At 41.7% G+C, this 26,958-nt stretch overlaps 1 protein-coding gene across 1 annotated transcript; it reads right to left on the bottom strand.

Moving 5' to 3' along the window:
- Positions 1-9,904: 9,904 nt before the first annotated feature.
- Positions 9,905-25,418, bottom strand: stk40 (serine/threonine kinase 40). Its single transcript, XM_054621294.1, has 11 exons — positions 25,203-25,418; positions 21,542-21,666; positions 20,944-21,029; positions 20,121-20,264; positions 18,887-19,111; positions 17,687-17,739; positions 12,975-13,090; positions 11,369-11,513; positions 10,709-10,828; positions 10,404-10,488; positions 9,905-10,167 (listed from the first exon to the last, which is right to left on the bottom strand). The coding sequence occupies exons 2-11, from the start codon at positions 21,657-21,659 to the stop codon at positions 9,949-9,951; spliced, it is 1,311 nt and encodes a 436-aa protein (XP_054477269.1). The 5' UTR covers positions 21,660-21,666; positions 25,203-25,418; the 3' UTR covers positions 9,905-9,948.
- Between the last annotated feature and the right edge of the window lie 1,540 nt (positions 25,419-26,958).

The following is a 26,958-nucleotide window of genomic DNA, read 5'->3' as shown; positions in this document are numbered from 1 at the left end:
CGCATTAAGACAAAATGTGCATTTCTTAGTGATACATTAAATTGCCAGTTCTTTAGCATTTTAAGTAAGTTAAACATGACTTATGTAGTCTCAAAAAGCCAACTTTTCCTCACACCATGGTTCTTAGAAGTGCACTTTGCCATATTCAGATGACAACAGTGTATCTGTGTCTTGGTTCATTAATGTATGGTGGCACACACGGAGGTTCCACTGAGATTCAAGGTTTGAATTAGTATACACGATTAAACAAGTTCTACCAATTAAACATTTATTACATTTTACATGTTGTGGAGAGGCTGCTGTAGTTTATTATCACATCAAGAGGAGGGTTCAAAGAAAACATTATCAACCCTAGGAAGGTCTTTCTTTTACAAAGTGAAACATAAAGGTTCAGCCTGTGGTGGTTCTCCAGATTTCAGCTAACCAGCTCCCAACCACATAATACAGAAATAATTTGAAAACAAATATCACAAGTGCCCTTTCAAAGAAAAAAAAAAAATCTTCAATAATAATGAAATATGTACAAGGGGGTTTTGATGTAAATAAACCAGCACAAACTCTGGCACTAATAGCATTCAGGTCTGCCTTGATACAGGTAACCTCGTGGAAAGGTGATCTTCGATATTCACTCCAGCTTGGTTTCAGGATGCTCCAAATCACCCTCAACCCAAAAAGTTAAGACAGCAAAGCAGCTCAAAATGGCCTAAGGAGCAGGATTTCTGGCTGAAACATCTGCTGGAATGATGTCTGCATTGAGTCAAGAAAGGATCAGACAACCCCGGATGTGACCTCTCTTAAGCTCTAACAAAGGGTGTTGCCACACCCTGATTGGCCGATAGAGGAAATGGACCAAGCACATGGTGCTCCAAATTCTTAATTTGGAGCAGAGAACAGGTGATCTGTATAACCCTCAAATCCACAAAGGAGAATTGTGACATTCAGTTTAACAAATTGGGAAAAGGGAAATGACAGCAAGTCATCGTACAAATCATGAACCCAATGATTTTTGTTCAGTCCCTATCGAACCTAATGACCTGAACAGACATTCAAGTAATGTTATCCATGTCATGTTGTTTTTATGAATATATCCAGTAAGATTTAGGATGCATTAAACACATAAACTCTCTTGTTTATCACTTGATGATCAATTGTGAAATCTTTCTGTGTGTCGTGATCATGGTTTTGGTTAGTGCAACGATGTGCTTTGTTGATTAATTAATTCAACGCCTCTTTATTGCTGCTGCATGTTGAAGAACAGTTGGCCTGAGACATCAGTGTACTCTACATTAAATAAGCTTTGTACTTTCAGTTGCGTTTATCTGTTTTGAAGTCTTAGCACATAGGCATTACACCTAAAAAGAAAGGATGACAGCATTTTTCCATAGATACTTTCCTCCAAGTAATCCAAGCTATGAACAGAAGGTTTTTACCATAATGTGGATATTCTAAATGAACATTTATGATACTTATATTTAGGCAATTATTTTTAGGGCAGATTGAAGAAAGAAAATCTAATTACAGTAGCTCCATCCACAAACTTGTGAGTCTTAACGATGCCTGTTAAACATCATTCCAGTATGAACAGCGTCGGTTCAATTTTTTTAAAAATACACACATGCCTCCTTGTTCACCTTGTGGCGGGCTGTTCTCATGGTGTTGACAGTGGAGACAAGGGCTCCCATTGAAAGGGTCACCCTCCTCCCTGTAGGACCAGATGTTCAGAGTTAGCGGGCAGTTTGAAAATGACACACTCATTCTTGCGCCATTTAGGATTTCCCACTTTGCTCCAAGCTCTAAGTTTGCTGCATATGTAGGGGAGGAGGAAACTAGTTCATAAATGGCATTTGGACTTTGAGAACACTGCAAAAACAAAAAACTCTGTGACAAAATTTGATCAGCTGGTCGGGATCTTCATAGCGTTTTCCTCTTGAGATTTATGCGAGCTATTTCTCCTCACCGAATAAATCCATGTTTAGACAAAATATGCAAGTACTGGTGGGACCATCACAACCCTTCTGAATCACATCAAATGCAAACACACTGTAGACAGATTACAGCATGTATCAATGTCCAATGATGTCGTCCTAAGGGAGACAAGAAACAGAGGTGTTTCATTCTCTCAGAGGAACGGGACAAGGTCACAAGGAGACAGAGAGCAGCTGTAAACAATCTTCTGCTACACGCTGACGGCGTTCAGATGAATATGAGTAAGAGGGGTTATGCTCTAGGTCTACGTGAGGCTTTAGTAACGACACCTTCTGGTAAGAGTCATACCCACAATATATATCAGACTGTTGAGGACAAAAATAAATCCAGGTTGAGTCCATATTCTGGGAAAAGAACAATACAGTAATAAAAGTATGATGGGAAGATTGATATCACTCTGATCCAAACAATATGACACTTTCATTTCATGTTGCTTAGATCATAACTATGAGCAGCCACGTTGAAAAAAACAAGCTCACGTCCACCTCCCAGTTATTATTCCAAGTCTCACAAACTGGTGAGCCATCACTGACAGTTACATTTAAATAAAACCAATATGAAAACTAGTGGACTCCGTTCAGGTAGTTTGACATTTTGAAGGTGTTCTTTTACAAAGAACACCTTCTGTCACCTCCAGCTGCTGGTTAATTTAAGTTATTGATGACGTGATTACTAAACTAGTTGTGGGGGAATCCATCCTGTAATAAAGCATGAAATTAAAACCTGGAAGCAGCTAAGCTAGCTGATGCTTATTGACTCCTGATTCCAGTTCTTTTACTCTATACACATAAAAAATAACTATGATCTTCTTATCTAAATCTCGAGAAGAAATAAACCTATTTTACAAATTAGTTTAACTAATTTAGTTATTTAATAAAGTTAACTTTTCGATTACATATTTTATGTAAAAAGAGGCTAAGTCCTGAGAGAAATAGCCAGCTCATCGCAGTAAAACATTTATCTGTATTAGACTTGGACAGTTCTCTGGTCGCCTTGCTGTAAGGCCCACCATGTGTAAAGTGCCACAACAAAGTCTTTGCTTCTGCTGGCACCAGATGTAGAACCACATCTGAAGTTACACTGTCTGTCACTGAATTAGACTGTTCTCTTTAATGTGGGGGGACTAGTGGTTTTGTTACCTCGTTTAATTTATTGACATAAATGGAGATATCATGTTAAGAGACCTTAACTGGTATAAGGAAACAAGAGCACTGATTTCAAAGTCACATGGTATTAGTTTAGGAGAACATGGCAGGATGTGACTGTAATCAACTGAACTGCAAAGTTAATGAAAAAACAAGGATAAAACAAAGATATGTGGATGCTTCAGAAGATTTATATGTTTGTAGTCACCACTCACTTGTTTATGATACAGTAATTGCGTTTGTCATTTTCAGATCTTCAGTTTTATCATCTGTTTTAACGACACTCAAATATGAGGAACCAGACTGAAAACAGAGTGACTTTAAATGAGTTAATAGAGACCTTTAGCAGATGTTTTCCCTCCTCGCTGCACATATGGGAACCGTGCACTGTTTTGAGACCTGCTTTGTGGCCATGATAGCTCGCCAAGAAAAATGAACTTGTTGTAAGTACAAATCAAATCATAATTCTGCTAATCTCATCTTCTATGTTTATTTATGAGTCTTAAGAGGTGGAAAAAAATGCAAATGCATCAGTATTCTGCATCTTCAAATAGGATCTATTAAACTCGATTTTAGTTATATAAGTTCATTTTTTTCCTCCCAGAAGTATCGTGAGCTTTGGGGACAATTATCGGTTGGTTGTTTGATCAATCTGTTCAACCTTCCAGAAGAGGATATTTAAACAACCACTGGCCAGATTGACACAAAATGTTTTCTTCATATTCATTGTCCCCAGAGGATGAGGACGTTTTCGGTTACCCCCAAACCAGACAAAGCTTTTCACCTCAACAGAATGTACTGTGTACTCTCTGAGGTTGAACCCTTTGTACTTTGGAAAAACAGTTTCTCTCTAGCAATACTTTCAGGCCAAAATGTCAACTTAGCATATACAACATCTCATATTCTGTCATGTGATTTTCTTAGCAACTCTTTTGATCGTAATGATTATGATGAAACATTCGCTGCACCTTCAGTAAGGCTCCAACAATAGATACATGATCACTACTTCCAAAACTTTATAAATTATTTATGTTTTTTTTCATTGAGAGTAAGCATTTCTCTTCTTTTTTTTTTTTTTCTTGATTGACAGTAAGAGGAGCATTCACAGCAGAGATTGGACAAGGCTACACTATATGATCACTATCCAGTGGAAGCATATGTCCAGAGGTGGAACTTCCACCAGTCCCTCACCACTCAATATGGAACAAATATTCAGATCCTTTACATAAGTAAAGTACTGATACCACAAAGTAAAAATACTCCACTATAAGTAAAAGCTGCATTCAAAACCTTAATTAAAGCAAGCTTAAAATCGAAGACGGTTTTTAAATAGATTATTCAAGTACAATGTAGGAAAACACGTCAATTTCTCAACACATAAAGGAACACTTCATCCTTCCGTTTATCACGAGCATTCAAGACCAACAAATCTGGAGATCATGGTTTTTCACTGGACAGGCAAGGTATGAAAAACTGTAACTAAAGCTGCCAGACAAATGCAGTGGAGCAAAAAGCACAACATTTCCCTCTGAAATATATGGAATGGAAGTATAAACTTACAAAAAAAATGGAAGTAAAGTAAAGTACAGGTTCAGTACTTGAATAAAAGTACTTTGGTCATTTCCACCACTGACCACTCAACAGCAAGAACGATGACATTAAAGCCTTTGAGGCGTGGACCAGCTGGTTTCGTGTGGCCTCTTCTTAGGCAGTCGTGAGAACTTTATATCTGCTACTCAATGTTGTGAATAGTCAGATGTTTTGTGTTTTGCTCAAATACAGCATACGTTTGGTTTTGTGTGTTGACTGGAATGTCTTGACAGGGGGCCATAAAGCCTCCTGGCCTGCTGAAAACAGTTGGAGACACATTCACACTCTCTGAAAGACATAAACACGGAGTGATAACTATTTACTAAGCAGATGCAGTTGTGCACTGAAATCAATTATTTCTAATACATTTTCATCATTTTAAATATACTGCTACCAGTAAAGTACACAGACACGCAAAGCTGACAGTATGGTTCATACACACATCTGGATCCCTGTTTATCCTTTGTCATCCATGTCCAATTGGATAAAGCCAGCTCTTTTCTGGTGAAACTGAACACGTAATGCTCTCTAAGGTAATTAGGCAAGAGCATTGCAGTTGTCTGACGTAGCCTTTAATGAACAATCGTTTGTTTGAGACACTTGAATCCAGGATGGACCTCCTGAGGGCCAGCTGGTTGTAGTTTTATGGGGACAAAGCATCTGTGCAACTTTGACCCTTGAGTTTTTCCGCCCTGCTTCACATGTTTGGAAAGGGGTGTAATTCTCTAGAGGAGAGACCCACTTGGGTCAATCTCTGTTGTGAGGATCTCAGAAAGGTGGTAAAGGTTACTCAGAGCTCTGTTATTCTTTTGCTGAGGGAGTCGGCACATCATTCTTGCCTTTAGTACCTACTTTTGGACTAAAAAAAAAAAGGTAGATCAAATATCTGATCTCCCAATTTGACTTTTGTTGCCACAGTGTTTGTTTGCTTAAGATTGAATTCCCTTTGGTAGGAGACAATTTTTTTGCTCTAACATCTATGTGGAGTCACAGTAACCGTGAATCAGTGGGCTTTTGCTCTGGTTTATGCTCTTAGATGCTTGTTTTATACACTTATGACTTCTGGTGACTAGTAGTTCTCTTGAATACACTTATTGTAAGTACACTTGGATAAAAGCATTGATAAAAGCATCTGCTAAATGACTAATGTAATATAAAAAGGAGCAAAAAAGTGCTGCATAGTGGCCGAACATAAGAAATTTTGCACTTGACATTATGAAAGATTTAATCCAATATGTCCGTCAGGCCTGAGTATGATGAGATATCCATGTGTATCTGTCTGTATTCTTTGGCATGGTGGACATGATTTATAAATGAATTAATACTCTGCTCAAGAGAGTGTGTGTGTGTGTGTGTGTGTGTGTGTGTGTGTGTGCGCATTCAAAGGCCTTGGGTGAGGTGGGGGAAGTCAGGAGGTTTCCTGTTTGAGCTCCTCTACCTCGTTTTGCTCCAAAAACCTGACTCACCGCAAAACTGAGGTGGTATAGACGCACAGAGACTCAATTATTCTTTATTCTGTTCATTCTTCACACAAGTCTCACACTCAAGAGTCCCGAGACCACATCATGTAAAAGCACATATAGACGGCTGGCACTGCACAGCTGAACATTTTCTGTAGATTATATTGTCCACATGTGGAAGCCAAAAAGGAAGAACATTCAGTACAATGTCCTAGAGCCAACGTTAATTAAACTGGTCCAAATGCTGGCTTTAGTTTCATTTTTTAAGAAAGCGCTCCATCTTCTGGAGGTAAAAGGAAGTGTCAGAACAGAAAGACATGACGAAGGTGAACGTTTCCATATCAAAGTTTATTGCTGACATGCATGTAGAGATCTGATGAAGTAGAAAAATATGTTTTTTTTTTTTTATACAAACGTGTTTTTCATCTGTACAATTACGCAGTTTTTCCGTATCTAGATGCCCATGTCCGACCAAGCAGCTTACAACACATATCCCATTGGGTTTAATCCACACCACGTTTCATATCTTACAACTACTATCCTAAGTTTCCAGTTGAAACAGTCAGCAATATATATCAGTTATACACTGCAGACATAGGACTTTAGAAGCAGAGGGGAAAAAAATCATCATAAAAACTTATATTTTGAAAATGAATAACATTTTTTTACTAATTATTCAATTAAGGGGTTCATCTATTTTGCTTTTTGTTTCCCCCGGGACATCTAAAGAGTAAATTATCTGCAAATTTTCAAACAGTTGCTCTTGCCCAACTTTCAAGTTTAAAATCATGCAACAGTCACATGTTTCACACAGAGTTGAACGTCACACTATGTCCATGCTTTTCTGTCCACATTGCAGTCTACCAAAAACAAACATTGGACGTGGTACAATCCACTAGCTAGAAAGTGACAACTTTTTTTAATTAGGGGGTGGAGGGGGAAGAAAATAACATCTACATCAAGGGTCTTTTAAACCTGTAGTTACTAATCTGTAGTTGGGCGTCATGAAAGATGGCGTAAGTCTCTTTCCATAGACAGATAAGCCTTCAACAATGGCTACGGTGTGCATTAAACACCCTTTTTCTGATGAACAACCTAAACTACTACAATACTGCTGTATACCCATGGAATTCACATTGAGGTGGGAGAGAGCCGACAGCTCTCTTTAAATATAATTTTAGCTTCTGGATGTGGTGGTTGATGGCCAACGTGGCCCATAATGCACGTAAATCGGCATGTGTTGAAACAGAGTTGGTATCTCACTGGGTGGAACTACATACAAAATGACTGGCGCATTCATGATGGTACATATTTACATACTGACCAGAGAGTGCGGCATTATGAGGGGATTTTGGGGGGAAATGATGGGGAAAAAAAGAAAAAAAAAAACCACACAAAAAACAAAATCCTCTGGTAAATCAAGATAATGTGCGTAATCATTTTTGTTTTCTGTAAAAAATATCACTATGCAAAGTCAGTCTTGTTATTAGTGTAGCTTAAGTTGACCACGGACTTAAAAAAATGGCAAGAAAAAAGGTTTTAGGAATAAAAAAAAAAAAAAAAAAAAGGGGAAACACAGAAATCAGATGCTACTCTTTCATGAATGTGGCTGAAAATGATCAAAATGAGAACCACTGTTGGAGTCAACAACCCTTCTTAAAGCTGGGAGAGTAAAGAGGTTTGGAGCCCAGTTACACTAGCTGAGCCTAGTAATCGGGGATGGGCGGTCTACACAAGAGAATAAATAAATCAACATGAAATTACAAAAGGGAAAAAGAAAAAGTAAAGATAGAAATATTTTAGAGCCTTATGTTCATGCAATCAGTTATAAATAGGAAGAAGTCTAGATAGCCTGACGCAGGTACCAATACGCAAAGGCAAGTTGCAGTGTACAGATGCCTAACAGTCACTGGTTAGTAGCTTTGCCATGGTTTGGAGAAACCCTTTGATTAAAGACAAGAATGCATCAATAGCCAAGAAGCCCCAGAAACTAAACTTAAAAATCTATGAGTCTGTATTTTCATTTTATCTATGAAAAAAATTGACAGTATCAATTTACCGACCACCAGCTAGTCTCTCTGTATAAAGAGCCTAAATGGGGAGATAATACAAGCATGTACAAGTTGAGCTGGAGAGAAGGCTTGAGAAATGGCAATAGAATGTGTTTTTTCTAATATCAGGACAGCATTCATGGCAATCGGTTAAACATTCAGTCAAGCCCCATCTCAGCGTCGCCTGCTCTGGTTTTCACAGTGTCCGCCACCGAGGCAGGCCAGATAACAGAACACAATGATTGGAGGTTAGCTTAAAGGGTCTGTGGCTGTCAGAGGTGAACAGCTCGACAGCTCCGCAGACTCGAAGCATAGAATGACAGTTCACATTCATACTGAGAAAAAAAACTGAAAAAAAACTGAAAAAAAACAAAAAAACTTGTCTGTTTCTCTTTTGATAAAGAGAAACAGGGAAGTTGGAATACCTGGAAGCCATTTGATTTTGAATGAGGCTGTGGGTACCAGTTTCCTTGGCTGAGAGTTACTTTAAGACATGATTTTTGGCAATTAAAAACATGACAGTGCTTAGATCTCCACCATAGTGGCACTGAGGAAGCGTTACCATCAATATGCCTTGGCAGAGAGGATCCAACAGTGTTTCCCATTCAGTTATTGGCATTGTGACTTCCAGGTACCTCACACTAGCTGCCTAGATGCTAAAAAGAGATTTCCACAGGGATGAGCAAAAGCAGGAGACGATGTATTCTGCAAATATCAAAGGATGCATGTTTGCATTCTTTGATATTCATTATCTTCAATCCAAAAAAGGTAGGGATGAAATGCTACTTATTAAAGTTAATATGATAAAAAGCTTATTCAGATTTTTTTGAAACCACTGAAAAGGGTTTCAAAGCATTATCACTCTGACAGAAAACATTAATGCTTCGTGTCACTGGTGGCATCAAGACTCCATTGTTACAATCCCTTGTCTCAGAACAGTGAGCATGGTTTACCAACAGACAAGAGAGACAGAGAGGTAGATTGATTTGAAGTCAGAGTTTACAGACGGGGGCCAGTCTGGATCATTTCCGGTACAGTAAACACTAGAGAGGAAGAGGAACGAGTGAGAGGAGTAGGGTGGAATGGAGGTATAGAGAAGTGACATCTGTGATCAGGTGATCTGACTTGAGGCAATACCGTTAACCACTAGGAAGAGGGGGTTGCTACATGATTCTGGTCCTGTATTGCTCAGGGGATCCAGAGTTGACGGGGGGGACGGGGAGTGTTACAGTAGGGAGATCTCAAACGAGGAGGAGGGGGAGGAGGAATACGGGGTTTACCAACTCTTCAACACTGCAGGCGGAGCCTTGTGTGAGCCCCGTGTGGGACGGTGCCATCAGGTTGGTTGCACAGTGAGATCTGACTGTGGGTGACCTGAGGGCGAGTAAACCTTTGGTTCAGATCTTCCTCCTGGCCATTCCATGTTTGGCTGGAGAGATTCAGGTACGAGGAGTGAAGTTTTCAATTGGCAGTTTGTTCTGGTGCCCAACTCACACCTGCTCCAACTAGCTTGCGCGAAGCCCACCTACGAGTGGGGGGGGGGGCCGTCTGTTCCCTGGTTCAGGCTGGGCCTCCTGTAGGCAAGTTCAGTTTCGGGGGCTTATCCTCCTTGGTCCTCTCTGGACTCCACATGTCTTCGTACTCCCTGGGGAGGTCAGGGGGGGTGGGGGTGGTGATGGTGGTGGGGTGGGGGCTGCCATGGGATGTTGGGGACTACTACTTCCGGAGGAAACGTTGTGCCAGGATGGCAGCATCTAGCGGGCTGACCGGCTGTGCGTCGTGGCCCAGACGCCGTACAGGTGGGATGCTGCCAAACTGGCGCTTGGTGAGAAAGCTCTTGGCCTCGTGGATAGTGTTCTTCTCTTCAGCCAACAGCAGCTGCTGGCGCATGTAGTTCTCAAACTCGTACTGTGAAGACTCTTCTATCACCTTGGCCTGAGGAGTGGGAAAAAAAAAAAAATGTAGTCTGTTCAATGTGCTGCCACATCTGAGCGGACTGAAATAAACGGGTTCTCCAAGTTTCTCAAGGAAGTAATGCAAGTATGAGGCAAAACTACAGCAATACACGCGTGCATCTAAGTAATGCTCTTTTTTTGAGCAGGTGTATTTTAGCTGATTTGTATTTGGCTCCCTATTCAGATCTGTCATGTCATGCTTTTCCAATAATTTACCTCTTGCATGTGTTCTGGGTGATTGACCTGATCGTCAATATCCGGCACCACCTGCAGAGGGCCACTCAACGATGAAACAGACTGCCTGTGATTAGGAAAAACACACCAAAGATGATGATCAACACCAGTGATCTTGTCGATCTAAAATGTGCTTTCAGCAGGATACGTATATGTGCTGACAATCAAAGTGCCTACAAACGATTTAAACAAATACATTAGAATTAGTTCTTCAAAAATCAAATCATGACTTGACAATCAAAACATTTGATGTAATTTTCAGAGGTTCCAGCAGGGGGAGCAATTACCATGAAGCAATAATGCCACTGAGAGACTCCAGCACCTCTCCTGCAGTGAGCCTCTGCTGAGGGTCTAACACCAGCAGCTTTCGGATCAGGCACACCGTGTTCTCCGACACACGGCCGTCCCTGAGAGGAGGCGAAGGAGGACAGAAAGGGACAGTTTTTGTTTTATTAAAATGTAACTTTAATTAATTAATGTCAAAAAGCCACTATTGGGAAGATTATACTGTCATTTATCAGGTCCAAACTGAATATGAAATGAAAATGTGGCAAATTCGAAACAAATGTTCTGCATATTACATTTTAAATCAAGGATGAAGTATGCTTAACTATTTGGTAAAAGCATACAGTACCAGTCAAAAGTTTGGACACACTTTCTCATTCAATGGTTTTTCTTTATTTTATTTTTTTAACATTGTAGATTAATATTGAAGACATCCAAACTATGAAGGAACACATATGGAATTATGTGGTAAACAAACAAATGCTCAACAAACCAGAATATGTTTTATATTTTAGATTCTTCAAAGTAGTTGAATGAGAAGGTGTGTCCAAACTTTTGACTGGTACTGTATATACAATTTTCATGTTTTATATATATGCTGTCAACATTCCTTCGCTTTGAATAAATCCAACATATATCACACAGACGGGACAAATACTCACTCTGGGATGGAGTACTCAGCCGCCTTGATCTTGCGGAAGAGCTCTTGAGGTATGCTGTCATAAAAGGGGAACTGGCCGTACAGCATTGTGAACAGGACCACGCCGAGGGCCCACATGTCGCTGGGTTTACCGCGGTACGGCCGACCTGGAGGCGGGCGGGACAGGGGATCTGGGTCAGCGTTTGATATCAACAAATGGCATTTGAAATGAAGATAGCAAAGGGCTTTGCTATACTCGAAAAGGAAAACAAACAAATAAACCATAGAGATTAAGATCAACATTTCTTGCCTTGTGTGACTCAGGGGTGATCAACCCCTTGAAGTTCAATTCCTGTCATGTCACCGGGTCTAATGATTAACGAGATTAGCAAACAAACAGAAGCTACGACTCCTAGGCCGTTATATTTCATAGAAATGTCCACCTCTGACTTTTAAAAACGGGAGCTGGGAGCTTTTTTTTTTTGTTTTGTTAAAATCATCAACCCTGAACGTTCAAAATCACCACAGATCAGAGATGAACAAACTGGAGCTGTTGAAGGTGGAGCATCATGGCTGTGCATGACCATAGGCAGTGTTGTTACCGCCTGGCAGGCGGTAGCAACAGCAGCAGGCAATTATGTTAAAGCTTGTGACACACACACACACGCACACACACACACACACACGGGGGAGGGGGGGGGGAGATGGGAGGGGAAGGGGGTTGATGGGAGTAGTTTCCCTCCAGTGAGTCATCAGTGTGTGAGTCACTGAAGCCTTGTTTAATTGTGTGCCTGTCACGTTATGCTGATATACTGGCCCAGGGTTTTTTTTTGGTTTTTTTTATCTAGTTTTTAAAATTTGTTTTGGAGCCGAAGGACTTCTGTTTGAAATTATTCTTCTCAATCTTGTACACTGTCAAGGACTATGTTCTGGATATGGCATTGGGTTCTACCGTGGAATCGCCTTAGCATCAACCGTATTGGTGTGTGTGTGGTGCTCGGGTCTGCACATTTACTGCGACGAACGAGCATTGTGAAGCTAAAACAGCAAAAAAAAAAAGTAGCTTCCTCTGCAGACACATACCATGAGAAAATGCAACACCACTGTGATTACACGAACAAAAAAAAACAAAAAAAAGAAGCTGTTTCTAGCTACATCCGAGATTGCAACATGAACCTTTTCTTGTTGCCTAAGAACAGGAAAATCAAACACAAGACTGACTGCTTAACGTTACACAACGCTCTCTATAAGAATCCTAGAATCCCTTCTGGACCTGGAACCCCAAGAGACACTCTTCTGAACAGAACCACGCATATACATGTAAATTAGACAATTGTTTTTTGCTTGCAGACAATACACTTCACAACTATATTTCACACAATAAAGTGGACACGGCAAATGTGAGTAAGTGAGGAAGATTTTCACACCTGTGCACACATGATCAGCTGCTGAAAAAAACAGGTGTGACTGTTGTCAGTTGTGTAAAGTGACAAAAACGGAGTGATGCTGACTGAACGACAGAAAGGAGGTTTTCAACTCTTTACTCTCTGAAAAGCACCTTGTTTGATATTTAAATATTGTCCTATCTAAAGAAAATGCATGCAACACATTTGTTTTTTTCCACTCACCACTTAATACATCAGGGCTGATGTAAGCCGGACTTCCTCTCTGGTCTTTCAGCAGGTCGTCCTCGCTCACCAGGTGCTTTCCCAGGCAGAAGTTGGTAATGGTGATCCGGTGAGTCCTGTATGGAAACACAAAACGCCTGGTTAATACCTTTGATACTTCTGATTTGGGCATTCAAATAACGACCAACCAGTGTATTTCCACTGCTAATTAACACACCCCAGAGCACTCTCCTCTTTAACTTCATCAAACCATGGCCAAACGGTCTTACTCATCATAACAAATGTATGTTTAGAATGTGGGACACTGCACACTCATAGCTCAGAGCATGAAGTGAACACAGGCTGACAGAGATGAGAAGAACTTGCAAGCACGCCTTGTTGTTTTAATAATCTCACAGTTCACTGGGCCTTAAAAATACATCAGTATCTCATGACTGCCAAATGCAAAACGGAGTGTGTACACGCAGTCTACAGGAAGAAAGTCTCCTCTCTTCCTCGGTGATACTTGCAGTTAAGATACAAGTTGCGCTAGTCAGCTATATTCTCTCTTTTTCAGCCTGCAAAAAAACACTCTGGTCTTGATCTTCAGTGGTTATAGGTGTTCAATACAAAATTCAGAGCATATCTACTGCCTCCACACGGCTCTCAACATGGCGACGGCCATGGATGTATGAAGTGAACTGGATACAGCGTTGAAGGTACCGCCATTTATCCCTATGAATGTTGCTCAGTGGTGCATGAAGCAAAAAAAAAAAAAAAAAAAAAAAAGCTTGTCTTCAAAGTGTAAAATTCCAGCCTCATAGTCTGGCTTATTCGCGTACGGAGAAAGGAAAGTAACCGTGGATTGGGTATAAGTGCATTTTTACAAGTTTTAGAACGTAGGACATGGTTAAATAAACGGGCCATTCAAGGGTTCGTAGTGGGAAGTTGATTCACCCCAAATATGATTATCCCCCGAGTTACAGACTTCTCTTTCCCAATTTAAGTCTATGGGAAAACATCTTTTTTTGGTAGCAAAAAGCTTTTTGGTAACAGCACAAACAGTGCAAACAACTGCATCACTGCTGACGGAGCTAACAGTTTTTACTTGATGGGGGAACTGGAGGGTGGGCGCAGCGCTTCTGCAATGACGTCATTCAGTACGGCGTTATCAGCTGTAACCGCTGTATGAGCAAAGTGAAGAGTGGCAGCTGTGAGATAGTCAGTGGGGCACGCTCCCATGCACTAACATGCTCTAGAAATAACTTCTCACACAGAAGGAGTGACTTAATTCTCTGCTCGGGTAGACATTATTCCACTATCTCTACATAGAAAATAGTCGTTTGCTGCTGTATTAATGATCTGAATATTGTATAAAGAACATCAACATCACAGTTTGAACTGATTGTCTAAATCAGGCGTGAGACATAAAGAAGAAGACAAAAACATTCCAGACACACTGGAACTTCAAAGTCTGAGAAGCCCCAGGGATGCTAGAAGTGAGATTTTATTAATTTGGTTTCTGTGGAAACAACGTGGCACAATAAGGTTTTTCTCTGAGTCATTAAGGTCAATTTAGTTCGCTTGTGGTGGAGTGAAACTAACAGCATTAAAAGACGAGGCACTATGGGAATGTTCTATATCAATGCGTTCTTTCAGCAGAGAAAGAGAAAATAAAAAAAAAATAAAAAAACTTCACTTTGACAAACATATGAGTCAACTTTGTGGCTTGGGATAATTGTCCCGATGACTAAGCCTGCATGGTGATTGGTTGCCAAACGAGTATATAAAGCTCACTAAGATTTCAAAATATGTACACATGCACGCAACTTCGAGTGCACCCACGCGATCACTCCCATGGTTAACACGAAAACACGAAAACACTCTGAAAAGTACATGAGTGCAGACGTAAGCAGCCACGGTCTAGAGCCTGGGTCCTCTCGATCACGCTCCTCACCCACACATCCGCTTTCTAAAAGGCCTGAGGTCAACAGCTTCCCCTATTCTCTCCTACTTTCACACCCTGCGCCATCACACACACACACACACAAAATCTGGAGCCAATTCCTGTCAACCAAAAGCTCCAATCTCCATTTCCCCTCAGAACATTTTCATTCAAATAACTCCCAGCTATTTATATAATCCAACCCTTGAACAGCCTTTTATGATCCAAATCTCTATAACCATACAGTGGCCTTGTGATCTGCACAGGGACGGGCCAGAACTGAGTGCAATGCTTCAAGGACCCTCGACATAAAAGCTTCCTTTATAGAGGAGTCTGTTCTTTTGTCTGTGTGCATCACGACCCAGGCTTTCTATTCTTGCGCCGGAGATTGGGTAATGAAATTGCATGTTTGCCTCGTGAGGCCAGGGTCCCCGAGGACTGGAGAGAGACCACACCATCGCCGCTTCCTGGTCATGTGATCCCGGGTTAGTCAGGAAACCAGAACCCTAAACAGCCCCCATGATTTATCCTCCCTAGCCGCAACATTTTGCAGAAAATGCAACAACTCACGAGAAAGGAGGTTAAATGCAGGGCAACTCCTACAGATCTATTCCTCAGAACAGCCATTCAGAGGGTAACAGACGTACCGAAACTATACAGAAGTCATTATTTTATTCTAATTTCTAAAGGTTGGCATTATTGAATTATGGCTACGGCTTGAATAGTACCATTGAATGTTTTTAAAAACAGTAATATACTATTAAAAAAAATGTCAAGGTTAATTCCAGAATGAATTCTTCTGTGCCAGACAGCACAAAAAACAAAAAACAAAAAACACCTTGTGACTTCTAATTCCGTAAGAAGGGGGTAATCTATTCCTGAGACAGCACAGCATATATGGTGATGCAAACATGTCTGGAAGAGATGAAAACAAGACACACAGAAAAAGAACACCTTGCTGTGGTGTTTTCTCCATCTATGGAAGTCGATACAGCTCTGACATTCAACATACAACCCTGTAGATTCATTTAGGACATCCTGCTTTCGTACAGCTGGCTCAAAATCACATCATTCTTGCATAAACTGCTGAGCTTGCTGGTGGCATCGGTGCATTTCCCAGAGTGACGACGAGCAGCGGGGGGGGGGGGGTTTCCTGAGCGGTCTGCGTCTAAAATTGGCTACGTCCTTCCCATACGAACAGTACGTTCATACGCATCCAGGGTGGGGTTAAGAGAAGAAACATGCAAGCAGGCAAAGTATGATGCATAAAGTAGACGGGAAAGAGTGAAAAGAACAAATTATGACAAATGGGATATGACAAAGACGCAATAAAAAAAAAAAGGTAGGAAAGGGACTAGGGTGTAAAAGAAAAATAGAGAAAAAGTCGAGGGGTAAATAAATTATGACGGTCTCCACGTGTGTGTGTGTGTGTGTGTGTGTGTGTGTGTGTGTGTGTGTGTGTGTGTGTGTGTGTGTGTGTGTGTGTGTGTGTGTGTGTGTGTGTGTGTGTACTGTGAAGTGAGTAGTGAGTCAGCTCGGAGCAATGGGGCCTTTGGCAGGACTCTCCTTTGTCTCCAGCTGGGACGGAGTGTTCCGCTCATCTGCTCCTTGGCCCACCACCCTCCTCCCTTGGTCAAAACACTCTCCTGTTTCATCATCACCACCACCACCACTCCTCCTCCTCCTCCTCTGCCTCCTCCAGCTGCTTCTGCTGGTGGAGGTGGCAACAGGCTCTGACCTGAGATGTGTGTTTGTGGTTAAAAAAAACAAAAAAAAAAAGATAAGAAGCGAACGTGACATTTCAATGCATGTGCTTATACTTGCCTAAGTACAGTGCGAGACTGCGCCGCGATCGCGCTCACTGGTGGGTGATGCAAGCGTGCTCGATGTTTGAATGCAGAGGTATGTGTAGCAGGCGTAGGAGCAGAGAGAGAGAGAAAGCGAGAGAGAGAGAGAGAGAGAGAGAGAGAGAGAGAGAGAGAGAGAGAGAGAGAGAGAGAGAGAGAGAGAGAGAGAGAGAGAGAGAGAGAGAGAGAGAGAGAGAGAGAGAGAGAGAGAGAGAGAGAGAGAGAGAGAGAGAGAGAGAGAGAGAGAGAGAGAGAGAGAGAGAGAGAGAGAGAGAGAGAGAGAGAGAGAGAGAGAAGCCATGTCCTTCCAAATGAAAAGGTCGGCTTTGTGAGATGGTTGTCAGAGTCTTCAATAACGTGCGTGCAGACCTCCACTGTTTTCAAAGCGACCATCCACAGGTCCGACGCAAAATCTAGCCGAATCATCTGAACTTGCACAGATGGATAACGTACCAGATAGCAGGAGTCACAATGTAAAAAAAAAGTGCCCGTTATCGCCTGAATACAATCTGTTTTTAAAGAGAGTTTTCCCGTTCTGCAGCACTAACCAGGGTGCTGTGAGCTATTTAACATTGCTCGCTCTTCCACCGGGAACAAAGCGGTGGCATATTCTTTGCACTGTTCTGCCCCAGAGTCCAGTTCACCATCCGCTCCCAACAAGCCAACCACGGGGGAATAAATCACCAGCCCTTTACTGAACACAGACACGAGAGCACGGCTTGGGTTCCCACAACTGATCCCACTCCTAGTCTGAGAATGTGACCACCGCTCAGATTTAAAGCCAAATGTACACTTGATACAGGCCGATAGGCCACTCACACCCGTGAGCAGAGACAGAACGACTTACTGGCAGGCTAATATGACTGACCTGGTATAATGGGAGAGGTTATTGGCCAGCTAACTGATTGGCAAGTTCGAATGACATGAAGAGTTCATCTTACCGTTTGTTCAGCACCATGTTTCCCAGCTTGAGGTCTCTGTGTACAATGTTTTTCTGCATGGAGGAAAGAAAAGGGAAGATGGCAAAATAAATGTTTGCTCAGTGAATCATTGGGATCAAAACAATCAGTTTGTTTTTGAGATGTGGCACACGAACATGGGAGATGAGTAATCAGAAAGGATGTGAAACTAGCTAACATTAACAAAGCCATCTCTCCTACAGTTAACAAAAACACTGTAGTATCCAAGCTGTTTATTATCTATTGATAAAAAATAGAAAAAGCGCACAAATTTATTTTAATGCACACCATCAGTATGATGGAGAACACCCTTTCAGAGAAGTCAGGGCTCAACAATAAAGCTTTGTTTATATTTGCGCTTGGCGTCACAGACTGCGCGTAAGCTCCGAGCATGATCAGAGGCGTTTATACTCGATGCGCCGCGTTATTCTCCGAAACGGCAGAAGGCGCACAAACAAAATGAACTGTGAAGAATCAAAAAGAACAACGAGTGTAACCCATACATATGCCCAAAGACTGTAGGTGTAACCGGCAAGAAACCATAAACCAATCTCCACGATGCCGAGGAGGGATTGTTACAATCTGTAAACCCATATCTCATATTCATGGACTACTGTAATGCTTCTGTATGAGCCATGTAAAGAAAGAAACAGGTTCTACATACATTTTAAGCAAACAAATGTTGAACATCCTGTAAACCATTTGATTTGGCTGCCAAAATATATATTCAAAGCCTCACCAGCTCTCCCGGGGCAAGTAAAATGCCACGTTGGGGTAAAAACATCTAGCAACTCACTAGCACGATCACGCAAGTGGTAAAAAAATAAATAAAAGAAAAACCTTGTTTTTTTTCCCCCACTAAATGATGATGTAAGTAGCAAAAGAGTGAGCCATCTTCCTTCCCACCAATCTCTGTTGAGAGTTGCACATGCACAGGATTGATTGGGCATATCCTGGAAACAGGAGTTTAGGTAGGGAGCAATAGAGGATGTGGAAAGAACTAAATGTTGTTTTTGGATACATTCTAAAGAATAAAACAATGTGTATGGGGTAAGTAAAAATTGACTTTGGGCAGGTACATATCTGACCAGACAAAGGAAAACAATTGACCAATAAACATCAACAAACTCTGGAAAGGCTTTTTTTCTTGGAGTAGTCCACCAATTTCTACCCTAGACTCACCTTATGAAGGGCTTCCACCACACGCACCACATCGTAGAAGATAATGATGGCTTCCCGCTCGCTCAGTCTTTTCTCCTTTATAACGTAATGCTGAAGGTTTATTAGGTCCGCCGTCTTGTCGCTGAAGTCATGAGCACACAGGCAGTCGAGCACGAGGCAGATCCGCTTCTTCATCTTGCGCACTTTGTTGGCCTCCATGTCCTCCACTATTTCGTAGGCTCGATCCTGGGGGGGGGAAACAACAAAAGGGAAGTGTGAGCAGCCATCTTCAGGAAAGGGCCTTCTGTTGTTAGTGAACAGGGTAGTTGATGCATTTTAGAGGCACTTTCTAACAATGTGTCCAATCAATATAGGTTGAAGCATTCATGAATGCATCAAACTGAATGGATTCCTGTACTGTGCCAGCTGATTCATTCAGCTTGGAAGGACATAGATTCAAGCAGGGCAGAGGACATCAATCACCAGCCTGCATGTGGCCAATGAATGAGCCACATCCACCCCTACACACCGGCTGGTGGAGGATGAATAACAGAGGTCATTCCTCTAATTCCAACTAAAGATCCAAATAGCAGAGACACCGCTTCTTATTGATATCTGTATCAGGTTCTCAGACGTTGTAGTTGTTTTTAGACGCACTCAGCACCTTTGAAAGTGTCCATTATTAACCGGTGCTCTCACAGTGGAGATGCACTATAGTAACTAATATTATTATCGCAGGCCTAAAAAGAATCAGAGTGCAGATGGAACAATAACAAAGTTAAAGGAGGAGGCAGACAGGAAGACAGGTGAAGTTTCACTGTGAATGGATGGGGCTGTTAACAGAGAATGACTACAGATAAAAATAGATTTTAAAGGGTACTCCCACTTCTCCCTTGGAACAAAACTGATAATGAAAATACAAGCAGCTGGCAGAACTAATGACAACTCACCTCTGCTATTACTGGAGTGATAAGAGCACGGTGTTACTGGTACTTACACAGTGATGCCACATTCTGAACTGAACAAAAAGTTACAGACACGTCTCCATGGTAATGATGGCGTATTTAACATTTTCAAATCATACACGACACTCGCCTACACAGCCCTGAGTAATACACCGTAAACTACAAAGACACCCTTTTTTCCCCCTCCCCATTTGTCCATGTTATCAATTATTTGACTTATTATATACACTAAGCACCGGTCAACAGAAATTGTAACTTAATTGCCAAATGTGTGCGGGCCCTCAGTTTACCTGAAAGAGGCCGTGGTGGTGGACCACCCCATCCTGGTTGTGCAGCAGAGAAAGGAGGGAGTACTCTGTGTGCAGCAGCATCTTCCCCTGCCTCTCCTCCTGAGTCTCCCCTGCAGAGTCCGCGCGCTCCTCCAGCGTAAGGATCTGCCGTAACCACAAAAATGAAAAACAGAGCAAACATTAGAGCCATAAGACGAGAGCTCAGACCGGATCGGACACCAGAAAGGGAGCTTTAACCATTTAGTATGGAGCTGGATCTTCAGTGCTGACACTACAGCGTCTGAATAACTTCTTTGCTTAGAATTTAACAAGAAGTTACAAATTCTGTGCAGCGGAGATTGTTTAAGAGGTTTGCGGCTTTTGAAACAGCGGCTCGTACGTGGAGCAAACAAACTGTGCAGCAGACACTGAGGCGCTGTAGTCACGGGTATGAGAGGTGGGTAACGCACTGACTCACTACGTGGGTCGTGGGGGTTAAAAGTTGACATTCCAGGTGGGGCGCTACCTTCCTCTCTCCCCCCTCTATAGCCACCTCCTATGTGTAACAGACATTGGATAGCCCCAATAAACAGATTGCCCAGCTGAGGTTTTGTTGTTAGCACCAGACTGAAACAGGGGGCCATAAATTGAACATCAACAAAAGGCAGGTCAAAGGTTCAGATGTCTACTGGGACATCATAGCTTTGTTTTGAATTAAATGATTTATCTTTTTTTTTTTTTTTTATTGAAGCATGTGCTTAACTCAAACTGCATTTGTGAGAAAAAGAACACCCCCCCCCCCCAAAAAAAAAAAAAAAATGTGCCACCCCCAAGACAGACTTACTTTGAGCTGATAGAAGTCATCGGTGCCGTCCTTTCTGGCCAGACATTGCACTATGCTGGGCACTGGCGAGTTGCCTAGGCGAGGCCCTGCAGGGATAAGAAAAGGAACAGCTGCATGACCAAAAGGCAGGCTACACGCCGGAGTGTGTGCGCTCTCGCTGCAACTCATTAAAAAGGCTGCATGTGCACATACCCATTAACACCCCTGGTGTAATGTTTTCTTTGGCACTCTGCATTGCAAATAGTGGAGGAGTTGTGGCGTAGAAAACATTCAAGTTTGAGAGAAAGGCAGAGTAACATTTTCCAGAGGGAGGAAGTAACCCCGCTCAAAAACACAGACTGGGGACCTTTTGGGCCGATGTTAAGGGGATCAGCTAAATTCTTCACATTCTTGTCTTAGGCGTGCGTATACTCAGGGACACCCCACGACTCTCACATTCACACACAAACAGAAATACCTTTCCTGATTTCCTGCACATAGAGGTCCCACATGTCCACAAAAAACGGCACACCGGGTGCAATCTCAGCCATTCAGACAATCTGGAATTTTTCCATAGTCATACTTTTGGGGCATGTGCAAAAAACTGTTGCTTTCTTACCAAGGATGAAGGGCCCGGCTCTCTTGGCGTTGTTGCCGGATATCCCAGGACACTGCAGCTTGCTGGCCCTGCCTGATGTCTCTCCAGCCCCCCTCTCCGACGAGCGCCGCTTGGACATACTGGAGCTATACGGGGGAATAAATCTGATTAGTACACAGGATAAAGATAGTAAAGTTAAACGGGTAAGTGCATACACGTGACCGCATGGACAAAACTCTTAACCGTTGACGAAACAAATGGCAGCAGTTATCTGTAACCAAGCGATGGCCTTATAAATGGTCTATTTAGAAGGAAAGACTATACCCAAAGCTTCAGCAGTAGTACTACAGGCTGGACAAGAATGAACTGATTAGTGAATAGAAGAGAAAGGACGTTAAACTTCAGGGCTGCTCCTCCCAGCCTATTTTAAATATCCCTCCCACACATTTACCAACACCTCCGTGTGAATGTGAGGCCATTACGGCTCCATTCAGAATGATGGCTGCTGGCGTCAAGGGTGACACCTCAGATTCAATACCCCAACAGGCAATGCAAATGTGCAACAATCTGCAATTTAAAAATGGCAAATGTTGTCATGTAAAAAGGCATTACTCTACTTTTTATTTGAGTCTCAGCACTGAACCACATATCTATCTCCAGCTTGTCCTGCTGCAGTGGACATGGGTTTAGAAAAATCCTTCCGCTCTTAATCTGCGTGTTTTATCTCAAAATCTGTTCAGCCGGCTTATCTGGCATACCTTCCTCTGAAAGGACATGCGAGTTCGAACAAGGCTAAAAACAAAAAAAGCCAAGCCCTTACACTATGATAAGGAACTAGATTCACATGCCAGAGGGACCAGTGACACAGTGTGACACATCATCATTACACAAACTACTTTAACTGCCACACCAGGCCTACCTCCCAGAATTCAGGGAGCAAGAGGTATGCTTTGTTTACTGACTGAGTTCCTATGTGATGAAACCCCATCTGTTTCCCGTAACAGGGAAGTAGTGCCTTGAACCGAGAGGAATGAGTCACCCTGCTGTCGTCCTCACTTTCCATTGGACAGAAATGCTCTAGAGTCCAGGTGATGACACCGATAAGTGTAGGACAAATGTACCACCAAGCCTCTGACATAACAACTGAAAAAAAATGACCTCATAGAAGTTACGTCCATAAGACAGGCAACTCAAATGAATACATCTGAAGTAAAATGTCACTAACTCATGACAGTGGTGTGTGTATTTTGGCCAACTTAACGAGAGAGGTGATTCAGACTTATAACATCCAAAATATCTCATAAACTGCAAACCAGGCGTCGAGTGGAGAGCTGACAAAGCCCAAAACAACTTCAGGAGATGTAACAGGTCTTGCAAATGGAGCAAGCTATAGAAATGTAATATTCTTAATGAATTATGCCATCTTCCTGTTTCAAAACTAAATCGTGCACCACTCGCCAGTTGGCGTTTTTGGGCAGAGAGGAGGCAGGACAGTTGGCAGTCAGTATGGGCTGGTATGAATTCTCACTTCCATGAGGCTTTTTGTGATCCCAGACAGCAGACAGTGTCATCATCATGTCTCTCGCCCATCTGTCTCCATCTCCACTAGTCATCACCCACTGAGTCTGATGAGCTGAGGTTTTCTGACAGCATTTATGGCACAAGCCAGGGTGACACCAAGTCACGCTGCCAATAGTAAGAGAGCATCTTCCTGTACAGCATGCAAGGCAAAGCAATGGATAATCAGCTACTGCAACGCATGAGGCCTCCTGGGAAAGAAAAGTATTCAACTTTTATAATCGTGTGGCCAAAGTGAAAACATTGAAAATGTACACACCGCTCCCATTGCTGAATAATTTTAAATTGTTGGTTGAGCGCTAGAAAGGCAGATAGATTTAGTAAAAAAAAAAAAAAAAAAAAATAACAGACATTTCCCACATTTTTAACAACGTGATCTGCAATTGCACCATAGTCAGTTTACCAAAAAAAATTAACAAAAACATACTAATCCATGCACCTGAAAAAACAATATTCTGAGCCAAGTGAGTACATAACACAGCAATGGACCCAAGGCCATACATATATCTACTCAACACCAGCTATGTTGCTGTAGAGCCAAACCCTGACACATAAAAAGCAAAAAGGTCAATGCAACCAACTAATGCACACTGACCTAAATGACATCAGTGCAATGACAGCACACAGCTATCCTTTTCTGACACTGGCTGTGCCTCTCTGCACAGCCAGTGATCTGGCAAGTAAGACTGCCTCTGCCTCTGACTGTACCAGAGGGAGGACAAGAACAGATACAGCCTCTGAATCATATCACACAAAAAAAGGGAGGAGAGACACGCTGCCGGTGCCCACGAGAAATGTGGGCTCCTTAAAATAGTATCTGAACAAAACAACCACGTAGGTGTCTCAGGATCCACCCACCTAGACTACATGCCACTCGTCTGGCTCCGCAAGAAACAGCTTGATCGCAAAAGAAAAAAAATCAAGATAGTATCAGGATGGACAAAGACAGCAGAAGGACACTAGAGCAGGTAGTAAATATACAGTACCAGTCAAAAGTTTGGACACACCTTCTCATTCAATGGTTTTTCTTTATTTTTTATCTACATTGTAGATTAATATTGAAGACATCCAAACTATGAAGGAACACATATGGAATTATGTGGTAAACAAACAAATGCTCAACAAACCAGAAAATGTTTTATATTTTAGATTCTTCAAAGTAGTTGAATGAGAAGGTGCGTCCAAACTTTTGACTGGTACTGTGTGTGTGTGTGTGTGTGTGTGTGTGTGTGTGTGTGTATATATATATATATATATATATATATATATATATATAGATATATATATATCCAAATCTGGAGCGATCATAGAGCCAGAGAGATAGTATGATCCAAATCAATGAATCCACAAATAGATCAAAAGTCAGGACCAAGAGGAAAGACAACCCAAAGGTCACCCAGGCTGCAATCCTGCAGCTTGAATCAGATGTCAATCATTCATGTCAGCTCTGACACACACATCTACCACCTACCAAGCCTAACCCACGAGTGCAGCTTGTGGACTACATTATTGCAACAACAACAACAACAACAACGCCCTTGACCGCACAACAAGGTCACATAATAAAATGACAAAAAAAAAAGAATAGTCACAAATGCACATACACGTCCTGTCATGCATTTGGTGCCATTTTTTTTTTTTTGCCACCACAAGGTCTGGACACAAATAATAAAAAAAAAAAACTAAAAAAAACGCCTTTACTTTATTTATTGTGCAAAAGGAGAAAAAGAAAAAGTATAAAAAGGTCCTATTTTCTTGCCCCAGAACAAGCTTGGAGTTGCACACACGACGACAAAAAGCTGGCGGAGTTATCCGGCTCAAGGAGCTGCACACCGGCCACACAAAGGGGCTCACAACACAACACAACACAACGCGGAGTTTTGTGTCTTTCTCTGCAAACTACACAGGTTACTTCTCCTTTACGATTATCCCTCACGGGCCACCGTCCATTTCATATTTAACACGATTGCTGCCGAGCGGCGTTAACTAGAGCCGAGCCGAGCCGAGCAGAGTCGAGCCGGCCATTTAAACAAAGTAGGTAAATGTTACAGCTGGCTAGCTGCGCGAGAGAGCTAGATAGCAACGCACGCGCCGCCTCGCTTACCTCGAGCCAAAACCGCCGGGTAAAGGTCTGCGTTTTTCCTGCTTACAACATGGATATTTCCCGGGTTAAAAACGCCGTGGTGGGTACGCGGAGCTTCTCGCTTAAACGGGCAAGAGACCACGGAGGAGTCGGGTGTCGGGGTTGTTTAGCCTCTGTTGCCGAAATGAGCAATTAAGGAAAAGCCTCCGCTCTTCGCTGATCGCATCTTTCCACAGCGACAGCACCACCTGACAACGGAAGTGACGCACATACTTATTTGATTGACAGCCGCGCTCGACCAATGCGAACACCTGTCTGATTGCGAGCCGATGATGAAATTCTTTGCATAACACGAGTTGCTTAACGAAAAGACATTACCTCATAGTTGTTGTTTTTTTTTTTTGTTTTTTTTTTACGGGGAAAAGTTTAGTGCATTAAAATAAAAGTTTGTTGCACTGACACAACACCACGTTCATACATTACCATAGTTATTTACTGTGTCATGCAAATACATTAGTAGTGAAGAATATAACTTCTTACATTTAACATTAATTATAGTTATAATAGTTTCTGTCTGTAAATATAATATTTCAGTTATTGTGGATTCTTTACTGTTTTTTTTTATTCCTTATTTATATAATACTTGGGTTTTTTTTATCTTGTTTTTCTTTTACTATGTCTCTTGTTTGCACTATAACCTATGCTGCTGTAATCCTGTACATTTCCCTGCTGCTTATCTTATCTTATCTTATTATTAGGGTGCATTGCAAGCTAAGCATTTAGATCATCTAAAAATAATATCTGCAACATTAACACAGGTTTTTACAATCATTAAAAAAAAAAAGTGTAGCCCTTAAATTCTAATCTAATGAGCAATATAGCATGAAATGGATTTTTTTTTTTTCAGTCTTTTTTATTTCTCACGTGAGACAGCATTTTCTCTTCAGGGAAACTATTAAACATACCTGTTTTTATAGCCAAAGGTAAAGTACATGGATGTATCTGTGCATAAAGACATGTTTGCTTAATAGAAGGTTCTCCACTGACACAAAATGCATCTAATTCACGTTAACCATATGACTTAATGAAAGTTTAATTTGTGAATCACTAATGTCATTTCTGCACCATTGCTAACACACAGACACCTATTCAGCTACTCAGCAAACACAGTTTTGAATGACATTTAGACCAGCCCACCCATGTTCCCTATTTAGACTCCCCTGTTTACCTAAAATTCCACCCACAGCTACCAGTTTCATACCAGTGGGCAGGTGTGACAGAGAGGGCAACCTAAATGGCAAAGACTTATTTGAGTAGCACTCGTCTTCCTGCATTGACTAAGTAGAGCATGTGCCCCCGGCCACATGAAACACTTGTCAGCCTGTGGCTTTACAGTGTCATGCCCGCAGTCTCTAAAGAGGAAATTGAATCATAACTCGAATGCAAGCTTTGTGAGGGAAACACATTTTAGTGTCTCTTTTGGCTTGTTTATAGAAACTAAATGTGCTGTACATTAAGGCGTTGTTTGTTTTTGTAATTCATATTTTATTAACCCTAATGGGACAAACAGGCAAGTCCTCCCTTTCTAGCACTATTTAAACTTTGTACTTCTCTTTAAATTAAGTAACATGTCTATTTACTGTCTATTATTCATTATCTTAGAAATCACATTTATGTTTTTTTTTATAAATATGCCAATTAAATAGAATTATCCTGATTATGAAATATATATAAGCGGTCTTGCAAATCTGTTTGGTGACATGTTTTCTAGTGAGCT

The sequence above is a fragment of the Anoplopoma fimbria genome, chromosome 20 (genome assembly GCF_027596085.1).
Source record: "Anoplopoma fimbria isolate UVic2021 breed Golden Eagle Sablefish chromosome 20, Afim_UVic_2022, whole genome shotgun sequence".
Classification (NCBI taxonomy): domain Eukaryota; kingdom Metazoa; phylum Chordata; class Actinopteri; order Perciformes; family Anoplopomatidae; genus Anoplopoma; species Anoplopoma fimbria.
Note: the sequence above shows the minus strand (reverse complement) of the source record. Positions and strands in the feature narration are given on the sequence as shown.

Coding starts and splice junctions, on each gene's coding strand:
- stk40 (XM_054621294.1), bottom strand. CDS start 21,659: ATGTCCAAGCGGCGCTCGTCGGAGAGGGGGGCTGGAGAGACATCAGGC. Junction 21,030..21,541: donor AGCCGGGCCCTTCATCCTTG/GTAAGAAAGCAA, acceptor TTATCCCTGCAG/GGCCTCGCCTAGGCAACTCG. Junction 17,740..18,886: donor TGGTGGAAGCCCTTCATAAG/GTGAGTCTAGGG, acceptor TCCTCCATGCAG/AAAAACATTGTACACAGAGA.